The following is a 21,186-nucleotide window of genomic DNA, read 5'->3' on the forward strand; positions in this document are numbered from 1 at the left end:
AGCAGGAAAGCCCTCTGCAGCATTTCCCAGCTCAGACCTTCTGCCATTTTTGTGACATGCTCTTCAAAAGCTACTCTGTGGAATCACAATCCTCATTTGACAGATAAAGAAGATGAGGCTCTGAAAGGGTAAGTGTCAAGGTCATACAGAGTCACACAGATAGGGAGTATCAGCACCGCGGCCACAGGTGAGTTTCGGCAGCCGAGAGAGGCCCGGAGGCCTGGCCCAGGCAGATCTGGCCCTCTCACCCCCTCTGTGACCCCACTCCACGCTCTCTGGGGAGACAGGCAGCTGGAAAAACATCAGCTGTGGGGAAGCTTCTGGTGGCCGAGGAGGGGGAACAACTCCATTCTACTTCAAAAGGAAAAGAAAGTCCTCGAGCTTGGAATTCAGGGAAACCTGTTCTCCCCTCCTTGAATTCAAATCACTGTTTTTCCAAGGAAATTTAATGAAAAACAAAGCACATGTTTTTCTGACCAAGTGGATGCCTGAGCTGTTCAAACAGTAAAGATTCTTCATGGAGCATAATTTGTATCTGGTTTCTAACGCTACCGGGGGAATCCAGTAAGTAGATTAAACTAAAAAGACCAAAGCTAAAAACAAAACCCAAACCAATTACAAAGTCTACATTGGCTGAGCAAAGAGACCTTGAACTGTGTGTGCATCTAGGCCTTTGTCTTGCCCTGGCCATAATACTATTCCCCTCAAATCCCACCTTTGCCAGGAAGCCCTCATGGACTGGAAGGGCAGGCATTGATATGGACCCTATAGGAGGCATGGCTTCATTCAGACACCCAAAGGAGGAAACGAGGGCACATTAAAGAGATTTGGGCCAAGCCAGTGACTTTGTATGCAAAGCTTTACTTGCCTTTGACATTCACCCTTGAGGGAAAGGTTATTTATTGGTCCCATTTAACAGATGGGGAAATTGAGGCTCACAGAGAGAAATGTCACTTGACCAAGGACAAAAAGCAAGTCTGTGGCAGAGCTGAGCATGGGCAAATCCTGGCATGCAGAAGCTGCTCCAGTGTGTGCCTGACTGGTTTTAGAGAGTGGCAAAGGTAGGGGTGTGTGTGTGTGTGTGTGCGCGCGTGCGTGTGCATGTGCATGCACCTTCAGATCAAGTTTTTGTGGGGCTACATCTGACCGTATCTAAGATGCCTCTTCCCACATCCTTGGAGTCCGCCTGGCAAATTCCAATCCAGCCCCTTCTCAGGCATACTGTGAGGTAGAGAGCCCTCTCACCTCCTGTGGCAGGAGACATCAGCTGGGTGAGCAGTGGGCAGGGAAGGCTTCTGAAGGCATTGAGCTACTGTTTCTGCCTTTGGGGGCTTGGCAAGAGAGGACGATCCCTCAGGGGACAAGGGGGATGCTGTCTAGCCAGGCACCTGGCTGACTCCACGTGGCCTACAAGGAGCAGAATCTGGGGAGTCCATGTTCTGCTCTCCAAGTTCAGTGTCGAGACTCGCCCGGGCTCGCCTCCAGGTTGACTGTGTGACTGCGGGCAGACCCTCACTTGACCCTCTGTCCTGCTCCGGCTGGGGGCGGGTGTGATCTCTAAGAATCCTTCAGCTTGGCCCAATCCCTGGACAAGGCCTGGGAGGAAGGAGCCTGCTCCCTGAGGTACAGGAATGCCCGGCCCCCGGCCCCACCGCCACCAGGAAGAGAGAGGTCCTGACAGCATCCCCCAGGCACCAATCCTGGCTGCGATACCCAATATAATCATACCCAGCAGCAACCACGCAGGTTCAAACCCACAGGTCTGCAGTCAGGGCCACTCCAGGTTGGCTCAAGGACTCCTCTCAGACTCAGTTGCCGGCCCAGCTTCCCCTGTGAGGCTTTAGAACCAGTGCAAACCCAGGGACAATCCTGGCTCTACCATCCACAGGCCTCTCCAAGCCTCGGCTTTCTTTGCTGCACAGTCGGGGTACTGAGACAATGAGCCGAGATGCTGGATGCCGGGCAAGTCCCTGGCAGCACATGGGGGCGGCAGCAAGGTGAGGGCACATCTCTGAGGCATTAGCAACGGAGGGACCATCAGAATGGCCAAAACTCCCAGCCCACTGAGAGAGGGCTTATTATTGGTCCCATCTTAGAGAGGAGCAAACTGAGGTCCAGAGACGTTAGGGAACTTGTCTGAAGTCACACAGCTATGGAATAGCAGAACGGGGATCTGAACCCAGGCAGTCTGACTCCAGAGCCCGATCTCTTAGCTACGAATGGACCATGAATACACAGAACAGACTAGAGCAAGCTCGTGGTCTCTCAAGGGCTCACGAGAGCCCTGGGCTAATGCACAAGAGGGAACGGCATTACTGAGGCTCAGGACTGGTTCTGCTTTTATGTGCTCGGTGGCCTCATACCCGTCTCCACCTTGTCTCCCTTCCTTCGGAGAAGCCAAGCAGATGACCTCTAGGAATCCAGGGTAATTAAGAACACAACAGTTGGAAAAAGGGGCTTTAAAAGAGCTGGAACGGATCTGTGATTGGAATAATCATAGATGGTCTAGGCTGGAAAGACCCTAGGTGTTCCTGACATCAGCACCTCCTTCTGGAGGTCCAGAACCTGCCCAAGGCCCCGTCAAGCTGCTGGCCTGCTGCAACCTTCCATCCCTGAGCAACACATCCCGGTTCCGACACTCGCCCCCGGCCCTGACGCTTGCTCCTCTGCAGCGCAGAGAGGCGGCCGCCGAGATGAACATGCACCGCCACGTCCACCCGGCCTGCTTCTCTCTGTCTGGCCGTGCCCACCTGTGCGTGGTCCCAGCCGGCAGCAGGACCTTCCCGTGCAGGCCTGAGCTCCTGGCTGCAGCAGGCTGGCCCGAGGCCCAAGGAATGGGCTCGGCGTCCTGCCAGGCCCCAGCCACGTGGTTTCTCCACTTTGCCAGGTCGGGCCCCCCTGGGGAACTGAATGCCTCGTACTTTGAACAGAACAAGGCCCAGGAGGAGACAGAACCAGGATCCAGGGCGAGACTCCACCTTCTCTCTTGGCTACAGCAATTGAGAGGATTAGACGAGGGAAAAAGGAATGGTCCTCATAACCACATCTGCAGCAGGATGCCGGAGGCTGAGTGGGCCTCTGAGAGCCCTCTCATCTAACCCCTGCCTGCAGCCAGTGTCTACCCGACGGTCTGCTCCAGAAGGTGGGATGGAGGGGCAGGGATGCATGCAGCCTCCAGGATCAGAAGTCCTGCTACGTCTTGAAGACTCAGCCCCAACCCGGCCTGCAAGATGGTCAGTCCTGTCCCACCCACCTGACAACTCACCTGCCCGGCTTCCCCTGGGCTGAGGAAGAGGTGAGATGTTTGTAATCCAGCCTCTGGTAAACTCTAATGTGCCATCACACGCTGGTTCAGTACCAACAGTGGGAATCCGTAATAACCTCTAGGAAGAGTCTGCAGAAGGATCTTGGAGTCCTCTTTACAGGGTTTACCTTCTCCAAAGTCAGGAAGTTCCTGCACAGGCTTGACTTGCATCCTTCCTACTGCACTTGACAACAGGCTGTATCCTTTTCTAGAAGATGCGTGCTCTCTGAGTGTGCCAACAGGGAAAGACCCCTTGAGATCCAACACCCTTTTCTCAGGAAGCTGAGCATGTTCTCCCCCGCCTTCTGATAGTCACCTGGGAATCCACCCACAAATCGTCACCTCGGCGGGCAAGGAAGATGGAGGCAGGGAGAGCTCTCAGCAGGATTCCAGAGTTGCCAACAGACCTGGGACGGCTCTGGCTCAAGTCTGGGACCCTGGGGATCACACCCCCAGCTCACAGCATCACCACCAATAAGAACCTTCATCTGCTTTGTCCTCAGTTTCCCCATTTGAAAACCACTTTGCTCCCTGTTCCCCACAGGCTGAGAAGTGGAAAGAGCCTGAAGTCAAAATTAAACCATGTGAGAAGCCCTGTCCCAACCCGGATGGGCATGTGGCCTTGGACAAGTCCTAATTATCCCGAAGCCACACACCGAGGGAGCTGGAGCCAAGGCTGGACCTTTCCAGCTCTAAGCTTTAGGGTCTGCCCGCCTGACTCACTACACAAGACCAGCCTTGGCAGCCCTGGCCAGAGGCCATGAGAGAAGCTGTGAGCAGGGGCTGGTCTTGCCAGGCATTCCAGTGGGCTTGACAGTGAAGCCACAGGGTGCCGGACAAGAGGATTTGCTGCGGCGTCTTCCTAGGCCCCATGAGAGACCCTTGGCTGAAAGACATGGCTCAGTCCCCAGCTGTGTGTGTCACTGCACTGTGCCCCAAACAAGCCGGGATAGCCCAGGAGAAACCCTTTCAACTCCAGCCAACTTTGTAACATCTTATATCTGGTCCCCTCCTCGGGAAACCACAACACATTTCACTTTCCAGCGGGTAATATGAGATGAGCGCTGCGGTCTAAGTTTCCCTTCAGAGGCTGAAGATGTGAACACAGAGAGGAGACGGGTGATGCGGAGAGCACCCTGCACGAGCAAGCAAGGGTCCTCGGTTCAAGTCCTGCTTTTGCCACCCATTTGCTGTGTGACCTTGGGCAAGTTACTGGCCTCTCCAAGATACGTCTGCGTATCTGTCGGATGAGGAAGGTGGGCCACGTCATCTCTAATGTTCCTGCAGCTCTGATGTGCTCTGACCTCTGCTGTCTTTCTCAGCTCCCATCAGCAAAAGACTCCCACACACCTTCCTTCCCAGCCTGACACTGAGCAGGCCGTGTGCATGGGCCTGAGGTTTTGCTTGCTGGAGAGAAATGGACTACAGCAAAATCATCACCAGCCCTGCCAGAAATGAGGCCAGCTGTGATCTGGCATGAGGGAATTCAGCTCCTTCTCCTGACATTTCCTCTCTGTTAATAAGCGCCTAGAAATCGCCTGGCCCAAAGCTTTGACAACAGGAAAACCCATTCACAAGGAGCCCCCAACCCCATTAGGCAGATCAAGGGCTCAGGAGCACATAACAGGGGGATGACCCTAAAGTCTGCTCAAGCAGCGTGTGGGCCAAGGGCACAGCAGACTCAGTGGCCAGGCAAAGGCACAGACAAAGCCCTAGGGACTCAGTGATATGAAGTATATTCCATACAAATTAAATCATATTTGACGCAGACCTTGCCCGTTTGCTGGCCATGTCAGCTGGACCAGAGTCAAGGAGACTTTCACAGCCCTCAGGGGTATTGCGTGGCCATGGGGCTGTTTGGCAGAATGGGGGCGGTTTCTCGCACTCACGCCTGACACCCCAGTGCCAGGGAACTCCCATCATGGAGGCCAGGGTGGAATCTTAGGAAGTTAAAGGCACAAGGCACGGAGCAAAGAAGCAGAGATGAGCTGTCAGTTAAGGGGGTTTAAGTCTGGCAAGTCCTCAGAGGGTCTCTGGGCAAATGGCTTTGAAGCCTCGGTTTCCTCGTATGGAAAATAGGTATAATCAATCTTACCTCAAAGAATCAATGGGAGAACCACATGTGGTTCAAATACCATGCAGGTAAAAGGGCCTCAGTAAGTGTTGCCTTTTTTTTTTTTTTTTTTTTCTGGTCTATTTTGGCTATAGTGCTGTCCCTAGTACCACACTCTGGGGCAAGAGGTAAAAGCTCGGGCTGTTGCATTTTAACCCAGCTCTGACTCTCAGAAGCACAAGGCCTTGGCCAAGTCATTCATCCCGACCCTCAATCTCCTCATCTGTAACGTGGCAATGCCAGGCCCTCTGTGGGGCTCCCAGGATGGAGTCTGAGCAAATCCCCCATGGGGAGCACTGGAGGCAGGCCTGGGTGATGGGACAGGGCCCCACTGAGATATTCTAAGTGAGTCAACTGCTCCCACTCTGCAACTTAAACTTTGGAAAAACAGATCCAGAGAGGTAAAGCCACTGGCTCAAAGTCATACAGACCAGAGAGATCCTCAGCCACCCAAACATCTACAAATAGAAACAATGAATGCCACTATTATACTGAGTTCTTACTATTTGACAAGCACAATGACCCTACGAGCTAGAAGCTATTATCCTCATTTTTCATATGGGAAAACTGCAGTTCAGAGCCGGTAACGCTCTTACCCCAGGGCCTTTGCACCCACTGTTCCCTCAACCTGGAATGCTCTTCCCCAGATAGCCACATGGCTCCCATTCTTACCTTTTCTTACCTAGGTTTCTCAAGAAGAGAGGAGGACTTCCTGGGCCAACTTATCCAACAGCCCGTACCCCGAGCACTCACGGTTCCCTACTCCATCTTAACACTCAGCACCACCTGACGTTCAACCACTCACCCTCCATTCCCCCATTCAGTCATTGTCAGTCTGTCTGCCCCTGAGAATGGGAATTTTGTCTTGTTCACTGCTCAGCACCAAGCACAGTGCCTGGTCCATAGCACACACTCAACTTCAATGAATGAATGAATGAGTTTCCTTGCCAAAGGTCACCTGGCTTGAGGAAGAGATCCAGAGGCCAACCCAGCCCTCAGAGACTCCAGGTCCTTGCCCTGAAGCCAGAAGCATCAGGTGCTACTCCTCGTCCACATCTAAGTTTCAGATGTTAGCCCTCAGGCACAGGGGGGCTGTCAGCCACGGACTGTCCTAGGTACCTCCTCTGTCAGCTCCTTGAGGCCAGGACCTGGATCTTGCTTTTCTCTGAATCCCCCACTTGGCCCCCAGAGGACCTAGATCCCTATACTACAACAGGTAAGGTGCCCATGAACACGCATGCCAACCCTAGAATCACAGACAACCCCCTCTGGGCCACCCCTGAGTGCTCCTGGCTCCCTCCCCGCTGCCTCTCACCGTCTAACCTCCTCCCCCGCCATCCCTTCTCCATCAACCACCAGCAAAGGGACGCCCAGACCTGGAGCTGAGGATGGTGCCAAGCCTAGGAGTTGACCTGCAGGGCGGCAGCAGAGAGCCTTAAGCCACCAGCATGGGCTGGGCCAGAAAGAAAGATGCCTCAGGTACATTCCTGGGTCTCCTTCAGCCTGACCTGGTGGATCGGGGTTCCTGCTCAGCCCCTCTTGTGGTCATGCCTCCTGCGGGTCTACCCAACACCCCACTGCTCTCTGGCCTTGTGTGTACACGAGTAAAACAGGTGACACGAGGACAACACGGAGCCTGAGTGTTCTCTGACACAGAAGCACAGATACCCAGTCTAGACCCAGTCTAGGGCAGGCCCCCCAGCAGGGACACTCATGACCCAGACAACCCCCGCCCCCAGACACAGAACTACATTGCAGGGCAATTGCTGGATGCACAGACAGGCTGCATCCCAGAGGGGCCGAGCGTCCACGGGAGCCCCCAGCCCCAGCCAGGCAGCAGCCAGCCAGTGTTCTGGCAGCAGGACACGAGGCCCAGAGAGCCCCCCATGCACACCCACACACTCAAAGCAGAGCAAGGGCAGAGCAGAGAGAAGCGAAGAATGCCCAGGCCGCGGGTGGACGGGGCCGCGTGGCCAGTGGGAGGTCAGGTTCACCCATAGAATCTGCGTAATAGACACGGAAAATCTTTACCGGCCTACCCATCTTGCCCCTCTTGCCAGGAACGCCAGGCAGACCCTGTAGGGGGAAACAGGGAAGAAGTCAAGACAGGGTTCCAGCAGGAGACAAGCAGTGTTGCCCCAAACCAGCCCCTCTTTCACCCACAGGAGGAAGTCACAGAGGGCCTGGAGTCTGCTCCACAAACACAGCAGGCCCCAGTTATCTGCACATCAGATGGGCGGTCCTCTGATGCTACAGAGTCGGGGCCTGCATGCACGTGAGCTGGGGAGATTCCTAAGGAAAGCACCCAGTGCCCTGGTATTCAGCAGATACTCAATAAATGCTCCTTCTGTTTCCCTACAATTCTCTTTACCCAGCTTGTTGATGAGATTACTATTGAGTTCCCAAATATGGGCTCAGGCGGGGAGGGAACAGAGAGGAAGGTCCAGAGGCCTGTGGGAGCAAAAGCAGCCACAGACACACATAAACAAATGAGTGTGGTGTGTTCCGGAAAGCTCTACAGACTGGTGCCTGGCGGGATCTGGCCCACGGGCCGTAGCTTGCAGGCACTTGATCGGAAATACGAAATGAGCCCGTTTCTCACTTTCTGAAAGCTCCCCACGGTCTCAGAACAGAGTCCCTCTCCTGACCTTGGCCCCTGAGTGCTGTATAACTGCCCCCAGGTGCCCCCCGCAGCCTGTCTCCCCACATTCCTGCCTCACACTCAGCGCTTTGACCGTGCTGTTAAACTCGCCAAGTCAGCATATGTCCTGGACTTTGCACATGCTGTTCCCTGTGTCAGGAAGGCGTCTGCCTTACTTGTCCCTTTATCCAACTCCAGGGCACCTCCTCCAGGAGGCATTCTGTGACTTCTCCAGACTGGCACCTGGCAGAGGGGGTGGCCGGGTGGGAGGTAAACAAAGAAAGCATACTCACTCGCTCCCCATCGGACCCTGGCAGGCCGAAGAGCCCTGGGAGTCCAATGTAGCCCTAGGAAAGAGCAGAGGGGAGGTCAGAGGGGCCGAGTGGTGGGGTATGGCGGGCCCGGCCCGGCCCAGCCCCCCTCGCTGCCCTCCGGCGCCCGGCTCCTCTTCCTCACTGGAGGCATTGGTGGCTCCGGCAGCTCCTCGATGACATAGGCCTTGAGGCAAGTGTATATGCCCATGGACTGCATGGTGCTGGCTTCCACGATGTAGTCCAAAGGCACATACCCTCACGCCAGGGAAGGGCGCGGGCGCTCGCAGGGGGAGGCCCGCCCCGCGCCGGGGGCTCTGGGACCTGTGGGAAGGAAGCTCTCTGCCGGGTTAGATGCTAGGGTGGCGCCAAGCCCTACCCACCCCCAGGGACGCTGGCGGGCGCTCACGGCTTCTGCAGTGCCTCCTTCTAGGCCTCGAAGGCCCCCCATGGACGTGGGGCTCGAATCCACCCTTGGGTCCCTGAGTGCATCCGGCGGTGACAGCAGCTGCCACCCAGGCGTGCCGGCGTCCCACAAGCACGTGTGCCACTGTATTCAACCCTCCCGAGGACCCTGCTGACTGCCCATCCTCCTCCTCACTAAGCAAGGGAAACTACGGCTCTGGAGAGAAAGCAGCGCAGCTAGTGAGGAGTGGAGTCCAGGTTTTCCGCCTCCCAGCCTTTATCCACGCGGTGCCCTCCGCCAGGCAGGCCCTTCTCACCCCCACGACTGCACGGCAAACACTTTCAAGCCCAGCTCTGAGGCTCTCTCCTCCGGCCAGCATCCCTGACGCCCCAAACCAGAAGTCACCTCCTCCCTCCACCCCAGCGCCATATTTGCACCTCAGTTAACAGATTTACCACTTTCTGTTCTGTATCTTCATTAGTGGTGTCCACATTTCATGGCCTCATTAGCCTGGGAGCTTCTCAAGAGCAGGGACCTAGCCCAGGGTGCCTATCCCTAACCGTACTCTCTAGATGTCTGTGAAATGACTTACTCAGAACTATAACAAAAGCTAACATTGACTGAGCACAAACTATGTGCCAGGCCCACTTCTCAGTGCTCTGCAAGCATCAATGCATTTACTGGGCCCTCATCACACCCTCAGGAGGTAGGAATTGTTAGTCAGTCTCCTGTAGAGGTGAGACCATTTAGGCCCAGAGAGGTGAAGTGATGTGCCCAGGGTCACACAGCTGGAATGCAGCAGAATGTGGTATTTGAATCCAAGTGATCTGACTCTCAGTCCAGCTCCTAACCACTTTGCTACACTGTCTCCCACAAACAAGCAACCATCACAGGCTCACAACCATTTCTCCTTCTCTAGAAGTTCAAGAGGTCACAGGGCCTCCTTCTCAGCATCATCTTAACAAGAGACATTTACCGATCCTTCCAAAAAGGGTTTATATCCCAGATTTGCAGGTGATAGACTTGGAGAGATCTAGTGATGTGCCCAAGCTCCCATGACGGGTTAATGGCAGAGCAGGTCTCAAAGGCAGTCACCCTGCCCCCAAACCTGCGCTCTGCCTACTTCATAAACATGAGGCCGGTGGTGGCGGAGTTGGGAGGACACTCTGAGTGGCCCCGGCTCACCCAGGCTGCTCAGGGCCCTGTGACCCTGGAGACGGGTGTGCTGGGGCCAGACCAGCAATCTCCCAACATGTGGCCTCAAGATGCCACAGCATGGCAAACTGCAAGCAGCCCCAGATGTCATTAGCCTGTCTCGCTCCTCCTGTCCTCCTGGCAGATCAGAGACCTGGGGCTGAACTGGGAAGACCTTCTCCCTGGGCTCAGGAGGTCCCTCTTGGGCCATAGCTTGTGGGAACAGCTGGATAAAGGAAAGGAGGGAGGCCCAGCATCCTAGGAGAGGAGCCTCCTCGGGTGCTGCCTTTCACCACCCCTACCCCGCCCCATCATCATCATCATCATCATCATCATCAACATCATCATCAACATCACCATCATGATGTCCTGGGGAACTTTCCCACCTCCCAGTCGCTCTCCTAACAGCCGCCCATCAGTTCCAGGGATTCAGCAGAGACTGCAGCCATAAATAGCTTTGGCTCAGGCACGGAGGACGCGTCACACTTGACCTGGTCTGACGGAGGACTGTGTGACCCACTTGCTGAGCATTCTTTGAGAGGCAGAGAGCCCAGACCTCAAAACACCTGGGTCCTCATCCCATCCCCACCTTAGGCGTGCTGTGGGAACTGGGGCTGTCGGATCCCCACCATGAACCCAGTTTCCTTGTATATAGAAGAGAGAATTCCAGCAGGTCATTTCTTAGTCTTCCAAACTCCATTTACCCCCATTCATTTCACCCAAACCTTCTCCACTGCCCCACAGCCCACCCAGGAGGCCCCACCTGGTGGCCCCTCCTATTTGCTTCCAAATTCCTGGTATCCCCATAACCATGCCAGAGGTAGGAATGGACATCACTCCCATTGAAAAGATGGGGAAACTGAGGCTGCTAGCTACTCAGGGTTTGTTCCAGGGGCCTTGATGGAGGGGGAGAGCAGATGTTCCATCAGCCTCCGGGCCCAGGCAATGTTCACCCATCGGGCAGCACTGCCCTCCAGAAAGGGTGGTCCACCCCGTCCTCAGGTGATAGCAGGAGAGAGGCCTCTGAGGATTCCAGTGATGGACAAACTGGCCCAGGCTTTAGTTCCCTAGCGCTTGGGATGTTCTGGGGGACACGGCAAGCAAATGCCTGATTATAGCAGCTAGACCATGGCTGAGCCCCCAGCAGACCTTTGCTGCCCAGTTACTTGGCCATGGGGACCAAGCTGGCTCAAGGGTTCCCTACCACAGGGCCATCCTGCTGTCCCTCTGCAGTCCAGGGAGTGCTCAGGTGGGAGGCCTCGACCCCAACCCCCCCAGCAGACCCTGGGTGGAGGCTTTGCAGCCCTGATCTCCCACCAGGCCCACTGGAGGGACAGCTAATGCCCACCCGGGCTCCAGCCGGGTGGCACTTGCCAAGTCCCACTTACCCGGCTGCCTTTGGGGCCAGGGTCTCCTACAGGTCCAGGTAACCCCTGAAACACAAAAGACAGAGGGGCAAGGACATATGGAGACGTTCTACCTGCTGCCGACAACCCAGGGCAAGTCCTGTCTCCTGTGGGCCTCGGCTGCCCCTTCTGTAGGATGGGAGTGGGGTTACACTCGTGGTCTTCAAACTGAGCCCCCAGCTACCCCAGGGTCCCAGGGAGGTGGCTCAGGGGGCGCCTCTGGAGCCCCACCCCCAGAGCCCCAGAACTCCTCTTTCTTCTGTTTCTTCCTGGCATCCTTGCCCTGTTGCCCTCAGAGAAGGTTCCTCGGTACAGCCCCCTTGAACAGCCCTTTCTTCAGGGCCCACCCAGCAGGTGTAGCTGCTTGGCCCCCAGCCTGCCACCTCCCTCTGCCTGGGGGCACCCGTGGCCAGCTCCACACCACCACGGCCACAGAGCTTCCAGAAGCCATATACTGCACCTGCCTGCCAGGGTAACCTTTGGCCCCTGGGCTGCCCTCGGGTCCCGGCTGCCCCTGCAAAGGAACAAGAGAAACGTAAGGAAAGGAGAGACCCTGCCCAGCTCCAGATCTGGGGGGTGGTGGGGGACCAGGGCTTACAATGGACAAAGAGAAGGGCAGGAATGTGAGATGAAATGGGAGGAAGGGGAGGCCATCGGCCTGCTGGGCCCCCAAGCCCACCCCTCTGAGAAACCGGTCAGACCAGCTTGGAGGGACAAAACCCCCTGTGCTCGAAGCCCAGGAATAAGGCCCAGAGGAGGCCTGGCTGGCTGGCTCTCCCACGCTGGCAGCGGCTGCTGTTTGACTTGGGCCGGGGCAGCCAAAATTCCTGCAAACCCCGTGGCGGCGTGTATAATATCCCCTAACATCGCCCGGAACAGGCCAGCTATTCATGGCTCTAACTGGAGTCGAGTGGCTCATGCCAACACCGGGCCGGCATGGACTCCAGCCCTTTGAGGCGGCAGATGTGGCTGGCTGAGAGGTGGGGTAGAGTGGGGGCCCCAGCAGGATGGGAGGCAGAACCTCCTGGCTCTGGAGCTCACTCATGGAGCCGGGCCCAGGGAGGAGGCCAGGGACAGGCAGGGGCTGGAGGGAGGGAGGGCAAGCACGGGAGGGCAGAGGCTGCAGCCCTCACCTGTTCTCCGGGGTGCCCCGCCGGTCCAGGATAGCCCTTGTATCCCTGTGGGGGGGGGAAGAGACCGAATCAGGCTGGGAAGACACATCTGGGCCCATGGATCGCAGAGGCCCAGCCTCCCCGCCTGCCTTTTCAGCACTGCATGCACCGTGGCAGGGACACGTTCAATAAATATTCCCAGAATGGATATATGCACATCAGGGTTCCTATGGTTTCCTCTCCGCCACCGATGGTTCTTAGACCAGAAGACGTTGCGGGTTGATCACTCCTTGGGCAGGGTTTGGGAGCTAAATTAGGATCCGGCAACTGTGAGAGGGTGGTGCTGTATCACAACCATTCTTCCCAAATCCAGAGCGAAGGTGGGAACGTCTGAAGCAAGGGTGGAGGGATGTCTCAGTGGATGGGTAGACTGATCAGGACCTTAAGGTCTGGGTTATGCTCAACCACCATGCGATGCTGGGACCTTCTGTCAGGACCTTCTCATTAACCCCCTAACGGAAAAGATCTCACACACGTGGACCAAATGTATGAACCAAAATAGCTGCCTTCCTTCTTCCCACGGGTCCCAGCAAGTATTCCAGGGGGAAGGAGGCCACTCCATGATTGAGAAAGACTCTGGCAACATTCCAGCACCAACCTGGACCCTCTGTCACCCTGGTCCAATTCCCATGGTCCCCAAAGCCAGGTCTCCAGATCAAGAGAATCAAAACGAGTGTGTGCCTTCAGGTGGTGCTGGGGATGACCACCTCGGCCATTTCATAGGAGTTAGGAGCTCTCTGAAGGGAAACCCTGGACTTCAAGCTTCCATCAGCTTAGGGCTGTTATGAAATAAGATGGAGCAGGGGCTTCCATTTCAGACAGGGTGAAGGAGACGGGGTGATCTCCGTTAGACCCCCTCTCAAGGGGAGCCCTACACGACCTAGACACCGTCTCTGACTTACTGTGCAACTCTGGATGGGTTACTGTCCTTCTCTGGACCTCAAATGAGGGAATGAGAACTCCGATTCCCCGTCAGCTCTGGTGTTCTGGAACTCAAGAGTTCTAGGGCTCCCCCAGGAGTTGATAAATGAGACTCTAGTCTACACACACACACACACACACACACACACACACACACACACGATGCCTGTGGACCCCCTCTACACACTGCTGTTTACCTGGGATTACACCAGGGACTTCCCTGGTGGCGCAGTGGTTAAGAATCCGCCTGCCAATACAGGGGACTCGGGTTCGATCCCTGGTCTGGGAAGATCCCACATGCCGCAGAGCAACTAAGCCCGTGAGCCACAACTACTGAGCCTGCACGCTGCAACTACTGAAGCCTGCATGCCTAGAGCCGGTGCTCCATAACAAGAGAAGCCACCACGATGAGAAGCCCGCGCATCACAATGAAGAGTAGCCCCCGCTCGCCCCAACTACAGAAATCCCGCACGCAGCAACGAAGACTCAACGCAGCCAAAAATAAATTAATAAATAACATGGGATTACACTTTTATGATGTCCTCTAGCCCTTACAACAGCCAGATGAGGTGTGGGGAAAGCGGGTTAAGGGTTATCATCTCCATTTTACAGAGGAGAAAACTGAGTCTCGGAGAATGGAAGCCACTTGCCCCGAATCCCGTTGCTAAGAAGCAGCAGGCTTACGCTCCCCATTGGGTCCTTCTGACACCCGAGGCCACGTGGAGAGTCATGCAGCCCCCCACCCCCAGGCATGTACAGTTCACGCACGTCCACAGATACCCACAGGCACACACACTCGGCACCCCCTCAAACCCCCAGAAAGCAGCGCTCTTAATCATAAACAGCAGCGCTGGTCTGATCCAAGAGGTTTGGGGAATTTACAAGCATTCCTCCTGCACCTACTCACGCCTCGAGACAGCCCAGCATTATGATTGCATCTCAAACCTGGGGCCCATGAGATTGATGCATTATGGCTGGGTGAGATTCTTCTACCCGGGGGCGTGTGTTCTTTTCCCCAGTGGGCAAATGGAGGCACAGGCCACAGCCAGCAGCCAGCAGGCAGAGTGGTTAAGATCTCTTGCTTCAGATTAATCTGGATCCCTATCCTGCTTCACTATTGGCTGGCTGTACACCTGGGGCCACTGACGTCACCTCTTTGAGCTCTGGTTTCTTCTTGTAAAATGGGGCTCTAAGGGTCGGTGTACAGATTACATGGTATAATGTGTGAAGCACTTAGCACCGTATCTGGCAATGAATTCAAGGCCCCATAAAGGCTAGCTGCTGTTAGTACCGTGATCTTTATATTTCATTCATTCATTCAACAAACATTTACTGAAATTTTATGCTCCAGCACCACTCTAGGCATTGGATGAACAAGAAGACAACATCCTTTGCCTTCACAGAATTTACAGGCTAATTAAGTAGATATAAAGACAAATAAGTATAAAAGGGTAATGTCTCAGGGATTTGCTTACATGGGTACAGAGTTTCAGTTTTGCGAGATGAAAAAGTTCTGGAGATGGATTGCACAACAATGTGAATATACTTAACGCTGATGAACTGCACACACGAACACGGTTCAGATAGTAAATTGTATGTGATGTGTTTTTTTACCATCACTGAAAATAAAATTTTAAAAAGATATAATGTGTGGCAGCGACTAATGCTACAAAGAAAAGTGAGCAGAGTTGGAGGACAGAGAATGACAGTGTTGGGGAGGGTGGTGACTGCAGGGGGTCAGGCAGGGGAGGCTGCTCTGTGTAAGGGAGCTGGACACAGGGTGGACTCTCTGGGGAAAAGCATTCCAGGCAGAGGGAACAGCAGGTGCAGAAGCCCTGAGGCAAGAATGCTCTCAAGGAATAATGAGACCCGTGTGACTAGAGCAGAATGAGTGAGGGATAAGGGGAAGAGGGGTGGTGTGGTCAGAGAAGAAGCAGGAAGCCAGAGCATGCCAGGCAGTAAGATGACAGGAAACCACAGGAGGGTTTTGAGCAGGGATGTGTCATGGACAGGACGCATATAATGGCCATCATTATCCTTTCTCCACTTGAAGCCTGCAGATGAGGAAGAACAAGCAAAGCCTTTTCCCATGAAGAGCTGGGTGGAGCCTTGAGCTCTAAGCTGTGTGACTCAGCCCAGGTGACGGCCCTCTCTGAGCCTCTCTCTGCCATCCTCTGCCTGCCTCAGTGCCATAACGGAGCCAATGCAATAATGGAGCAAGGATCCCAAGAGAAGCGTGAAAGGGGTCCGGGGAGCCCTTGAGCATCACCTGCTTCTTTGGCTTCCTGTGCAGCCACAAAGAAGCCTGCTAGAAACCAATGCTTTAGCCAGAAGGAGATTTCAAGTAAATCTTTTTTTTTTTTTTTTGTGGTACACGGGCCACTCACTGTTGTGGCCTCTCCCGTTGCGGAGCACAGGCTCTGGACGCACAGGCTCAGCGGCCATGGCTCACGGGCCCAGCCGCTCCACGGCATGTGGGATCTTCCCGGACCAGGGCACGAACCCATGTCCCCTGCATCGGCAGGCGGACTCTCAACCACTGCGCCACCAGGGAAGCCCTCAAGTAAATCTTTTACTCAGGATATAGCTAAAAGGAAACAAATGACCATCGGGGACATGGACAGTGACCTGCCCTATGCCTGGCCCGGCACTAAAGCCTTAAATACATCAACTCGTCAACAACTTGCAATCACCCCTGAGAGGTAGGAATTGCCATGCACATTTGCCAGATGAGGAAACTGAGGCTCAGAGAGGTGGAGACTTCCCTGAGGCCACACAGCTTCCCAGAGGAAGCAGGCTGTGAATCCTCGTGTCCTCAACCACCAAATCATGGATGAGACATACTGTTGAGGCCCAAGGCCTCCCTAGAAGAGCCACAGGGCCACCTAGGCAAAGACCATCTTATAGACCACACCCCGCCAGGTCTGAGCTTATGGATCACAGCAGCATCATGAACTCCGGAGTATCTATCTGACTTGGAAGGAACCTAAGGTGTCAATCTGACAACCTCCTTTCTCACTGGATAGAATGAGAAACTGCGGCTCAGAGAAGGGAAGGGACTTACCCAAGGCTACTTAGCAAGTTACGGCCAAGCCCAGACCGTTCCCCACGACTCCAGACCCACTGGGCTGTGCTTTGTCCAGAAGGCCACGATTCCTAGGTCCTTCCCAAACCATGAACCCTGAAGGGCCTTGAACACTGCCTTGAACCCCTGTTCCTCTTAGCAGACTGGGAGCCGCTGAGACTGAGCACAGCCAAGGCATGGGGTGGCGGGGGGAGGTCCATATGTTCCCTGGAAGCACCTTAACAGTGTTTACCAAGCTGGGGCTACAAATAGCTTCAAATGACAGGGCCCCAGGACTTGGAAGAATCTAAACCATCACCTTCTACAGAGCCCTGGGCAATTACGGGGCAGACACTGACCACAAGGTAGACCCACGGGCAGTGATTTCCCCCCGTGGGTGATAAGTGCCTGACTGGGACTAGGGGAGAGCAGATACTTCAGGGGAGTTCCAGGGACCACGCAATCTGCAAGGGGGCCTCTGGCTGCCGGGCAGGCGGGTCTCCACAGCACCCATGTTTATAATAGAACTCGGGCTATATTTTGGTTTGGGAGCCAGATTAATCACTGCTTACAACGCGCAAGGAGAAACCAGACATCACCTCACTGTTACTGCAGACAGTCTCCCCATCGGCTGAGATGCTATTTGGGCTTTGGGCCGGGAGAGGAGGGGGGTCCTGTCCTTGCCTGGGGGTCCTGAGGACCAACGTACACCTAGACCTCAGCTGATCCCCCCTGCAAGCTGAGCTTGCAGGCTCCACCTCGGCCTGCACGAGGCCCCGGCTTCTCTCGCAGCAGAATGGAGCTCACCAGACTCGCTCAGCACTCCGTGAGGCTTCCCACTGGACTTCTCTACCACCCTGGCAGCCCCTAGGCCACACTGGGCAGTCAGCAGGACCGAAAGCCCCATTCAACAGAAAGGGTCAGGAGGAAGAAACACACGCCTAGAAACAGAGTGAGTCACTACAGCATACTCGCCAAGTCCCTGTTCCTCTCTGGACCTCAGTTTCCCCAGCTGGCCTCTCAAAGCATCCTGTTGGCTCAAAAATTATAGGATTCTGAAATGTGATATGTGGCTTGTCCAAAAGCACAGTCCTTCACAGTATAGCTAGGCATCTGACGCCAAACTCTGCTTAGTGGGTACCTGAGAGAGGTCAGGGCAGGAAGGTACAGTTTCTGTATGGCTCATTCATTCATCTGGTTATTCATGCATTCAAAGGTTTGCTGAGCCCCACCAATGAGCCAGACCCTATATGAGCACTAAGAATACACTGATAAACAAAGCAAACTCACTCCCTACCTTCTAGAACGGGATATGGGCATTAAACACATGTGAAGGGGAACAAAGAAGTACTGAGTGCTAGGAGAGGGCAGACAGCCAAGCAGGGGAGGCGGCACGGTGAGCTGAGGCTTGAAGGAGAAGCCACGCTGGAGAGCAGAAGGGCAGAGGAACTCAGAAATGGAGGGGGTGTGGACCCCAGAAACCCAGAGCAGCTCAGCAGAGGAGCCCAGAGAAGGTTCTCAGTAGGAGCGCTACATGGAGGTGCTATGCAGGGGGTGCTACATCCAGGGAGAACCGGCAGTTCTGCAGAAAGGCAGGAGATCGTTTCAGGCAGCGTCAATCACACTCCCTGCAAAAATTCCCAGATGACCCCCTCTGCCCTCCCATTTTAGCACAGATCTCACAGACAGTGGCCAACTCAGATGGCACGTGGAGGGCTCATGGGCAGGGTGAGGGCTGCAGGAGGGAGCCAGGAGGAAGTTTCAACCTGAGTACCAACTTCATTCCATTAGTCATGTCTACCTGGGGCAATGTGTTAAGAAAGATTCTGAGACTGAATGAGGCTTGGCAAGAAAGAGCGATTAGTGATGTCTGAGGAGGCAGGGGAGGCAGGGAGGTGAGGGATGCCGGGGCAGATGTCTGTGGCCAGCACTGTGCTGAGCCCCGCGTGAGGAAATAAAGAAGAAGAGGTCCTCTCTGTGCACTTGCTCTCGTCTGACAAATGCGCCAAGGACACCAGTGAGTTGCCTGCTAGCCAGAAAGTGCAGAGTCCTAAAGAGGCTGAGAAAATGGGCTGGTGTGAGAAGGGAGGGATGAATTCTGCCTGGAGGTGCTGGGGAGAGGCTCTTGGAGAAGATGGCCTTCGAGAATGGAATCAAGGGACAGATACATGAAGATGACTGGTCTCAGCATGCCAGGAGAGGGCCCAGCGGAAGCAAATGCAGGGAGGGAGGAAGGCCCAAGGCACACAGGATTGGATGGAGGGAGGGTTTCTGTACAGCAGAGCTTCTTGGCCTCAGTACCACTGACACCTTGGGCTGGATAAGGTTTTGCTCTGGGTGGAGCATCTGTCCCATGCATTGTAAGGTCTTTAACAACATTTCTAGCTTTTACCCATTAGAAGCTAGTAGCGCCCCCTCTCATTTGTGATGACCAAAAGTGTCTCCAGACATTGTTAACTGTTCCCTGGGGGGCAGCTGAGAAGCGCTGTTCTATAGGAGAGAAGGCAGGAGGGTTAGATTAGGGGCTGCATGGGATTCTGCCCTCACTAGGTACAAATAGGGTTCTGGCAGCCTTCTGGGTTAGTGGAGGGTGGTTAACTGGTAACTAAGCAAGATGGCTGATGGGACCAGGTGGGCAAGACCTTCTACAGCACTGCTTCTTCATGTTCATCGTGATCACACATTCACTCATTCATTCAACAAATACGTATGCGGCATCTACCACGTACCAGCCCTGTGCTGGGTGCTGAGGACACAGCATCTTATTTAACCCTCCCAACCACTGCATGAAGCAACTGAGGCCACTTGCCCAAGCTCAGACAGCAGGAGAGGGACAGTGCTGGGATTCCATCCAGGCGTGTCTGACGTGGTCTGTGCACCCGCTCCCCCATCTGGAATCAGCGCAGCGAAGTCCCTTAGCAAGCATCGCAGGCAGATTCAGAGAAAGAAGCCTTCTCAGGTGGGGAGGCTCTTTTTCAGTTGATGGGCCCACTCTTATTTAAGAAGCTGTTTCAATCAGTGTTGTGGAAAGGGAAAGGGACTAAGGGTCAGAAGACCTGAGTTCAAATCCCAGCTCTGCCATTTAGTGACCCTGGCAGCTATTTCTGTTAATACAGTGGCTCTCAGCCTTGGCTGCACATGAGAATCTACTGCCTGGGTCCCACTCAGACTAACTGAACCAGAACCCCTGTGGGGAGGTGGGCAAGCTCCCCCGCTGATTCTCATGCACAGCAGGGCTGTGAACCGGGGCTGTAGACTCCACTCTCCGTAAGCCCCCAATGATCTCACTGGCATTTAACACCAGTGTGAGCACACAGCCAGGTACCTTGGTATATCTTTGTGAAATGACTGGAAGAGTGAATGAATGAATGAGACCTATTTGGGCCTCAGTTTTCTCAGCTGTGAGATGGGCATAATACTGCCTAACTCCCGGAGGTTACTGTTAGGAAACAATGTGATGAGGGACAGTAAACCTTCCCATCACGCCGGTCAGTCTGGGAAACTCCCAACCCAAACTCCCTTTCTTCTGCCTACTTTTCTCCATGGCCCTTTTCATCTTCTAACACACCTCGTATTTTTACTGTTTTATTGTCTGTCTCCCCACCCAAGACTGCAAGCTCTGAGGAGACAGGGATTTTTGTCTATGTGTCAGCTTAGAGGCCTGCACAGTGCCTGACACACAACAGTCATTCAATCCATTATGTTGAATAAATGAATGAATAGGGTTACTGGTGTCACTCTGAGGTGACAGCAAAATTCAATGCGCTGATGAGCAAAGGGGACGCAGACCTCGCCTCTCACCCACCAATGTTCCTTCTCGCTCAAGGCCCCCCACAGGAGATGATGCAGAAAAACCACCCAACAGGATCAGGGCAAAGTGGCTACTGTTGTCACCAAAGACACTTGTAGGAGGAGAGACTGCTGACAAACAGTGACAATTCCAGGCCCGGCTGCCCACCCCATTGGTCCTCCTCCCTGACCCCCACCACTGGTCAGGGGTCCCTGCCTTAGGACCTGAGCTCCCCATGCTCTGCCCACCAGCCCCTGTGAGCAATTGACACTGGCCTGCCACACACCAAACTCCTCCATGTTTGCCTAGGCTGGGGCCAGAGGGACTTGGTGGAAATGGCTTTGCCAAATAGTTTTCCTACCACATGGAGGCTCTTCCTTAATTTAGAAAAGACGTCTCTCCCAGTTCAGGTGAGCTGTTTCCCCTGAGTTGGGGGATCTGGGCCTCCCTGGACATTTGCTGAGAGCAGGAAGGCCTGGAACCCCAGGCAGGAGCTGGTCCAGTCTGTTTTTCCATCTCCCGCCTCCTCTGCTGGACAGCTACCCCCATATAGAGCGAGACCACCACCGGCTGCTTTATGAGCCATGACTGGAAGGAGACTTTTCCCCTCAAACCTCCACACCTCATCCATCAGAAAACGCTGGAGCCCAGAGGGGAAGTGAGTGGGGGAGAGGGAGTCCCTCTGTGATCTCTGAGCCAGAAGAGACCACATTTCCCCAGCTCAGACAGCCACGGACTCCTGTCTGGGCCTGGCTTCTTCAGATCTGCAGTGTGGCCTGCTCTGGCCACGGAGGGCGGAGGAGAAGCAGATGGTGGGGGAGTGATGCCCCAAGTCCCCCTGTGCCACAGGGACCCTCAGAGCAC

The 21,186-nt window shown here is 54.8% G+C and overlaps 1 protein-coding gene across 5 annotated transcripts in view; it reads right to left on the minus strand.

The window, feature by feature from the left end:
* COL27A1 (collagen type XXVII alpha 1 chain) overlaps positions 1-21,186 on the minus strand; it is a 145,116-nt gene that overhangs the window by 85,834 nt on the left and 38,096 nt on the right. For all 5 annotated transcript variants that reach the window (XR_009532751.1, XR_009532752.1, XM_060100662.1 and 2 more), the window contains exons 8-12: positions 12,509-12,553; positions 11,836-11,889; positions 11,358-11,402; positions 8,352-8,405; positions 7,449-7,493 (exon numbers count right to left, since the gene is read on the minus strand). Coding sequence is in view for 3 of the 5 variants with exons in the window: in XM_060100662.1 (XP_059956645.1) it covers positions 7,449-7,493; positions 8,352-8,405; positions 11,358-11,402; positions 11,836-11,889; positions 12,509-12,553 (243 nt within the window). In the remaining 2 variants the exon portion in view is untranslated. The remainder of the gene's footprint in view (positions 1-7,448; positions 7,494-8,351; positions 8,406-11,357; positions 11,403-11,835; positions 11,890-12,508; positions 12,554-21,186) is intronic.

This window comes from Mesoplodon densirostris, chromosome 6, assembly GCF_025265405.1.
Source record: "Mesoplodon densirostris isolate mMesDen1 chromosome 6, mMesDen1 primary haplotype, whole genome shotgun sequence".
Classification (NCBI taxonomy): Eukaryota; Metazoa; Chordata; class Mammalia; order Artiodactyla; family Ziphiidae; genus Mesoplodon; species Mesoplodon densirostris.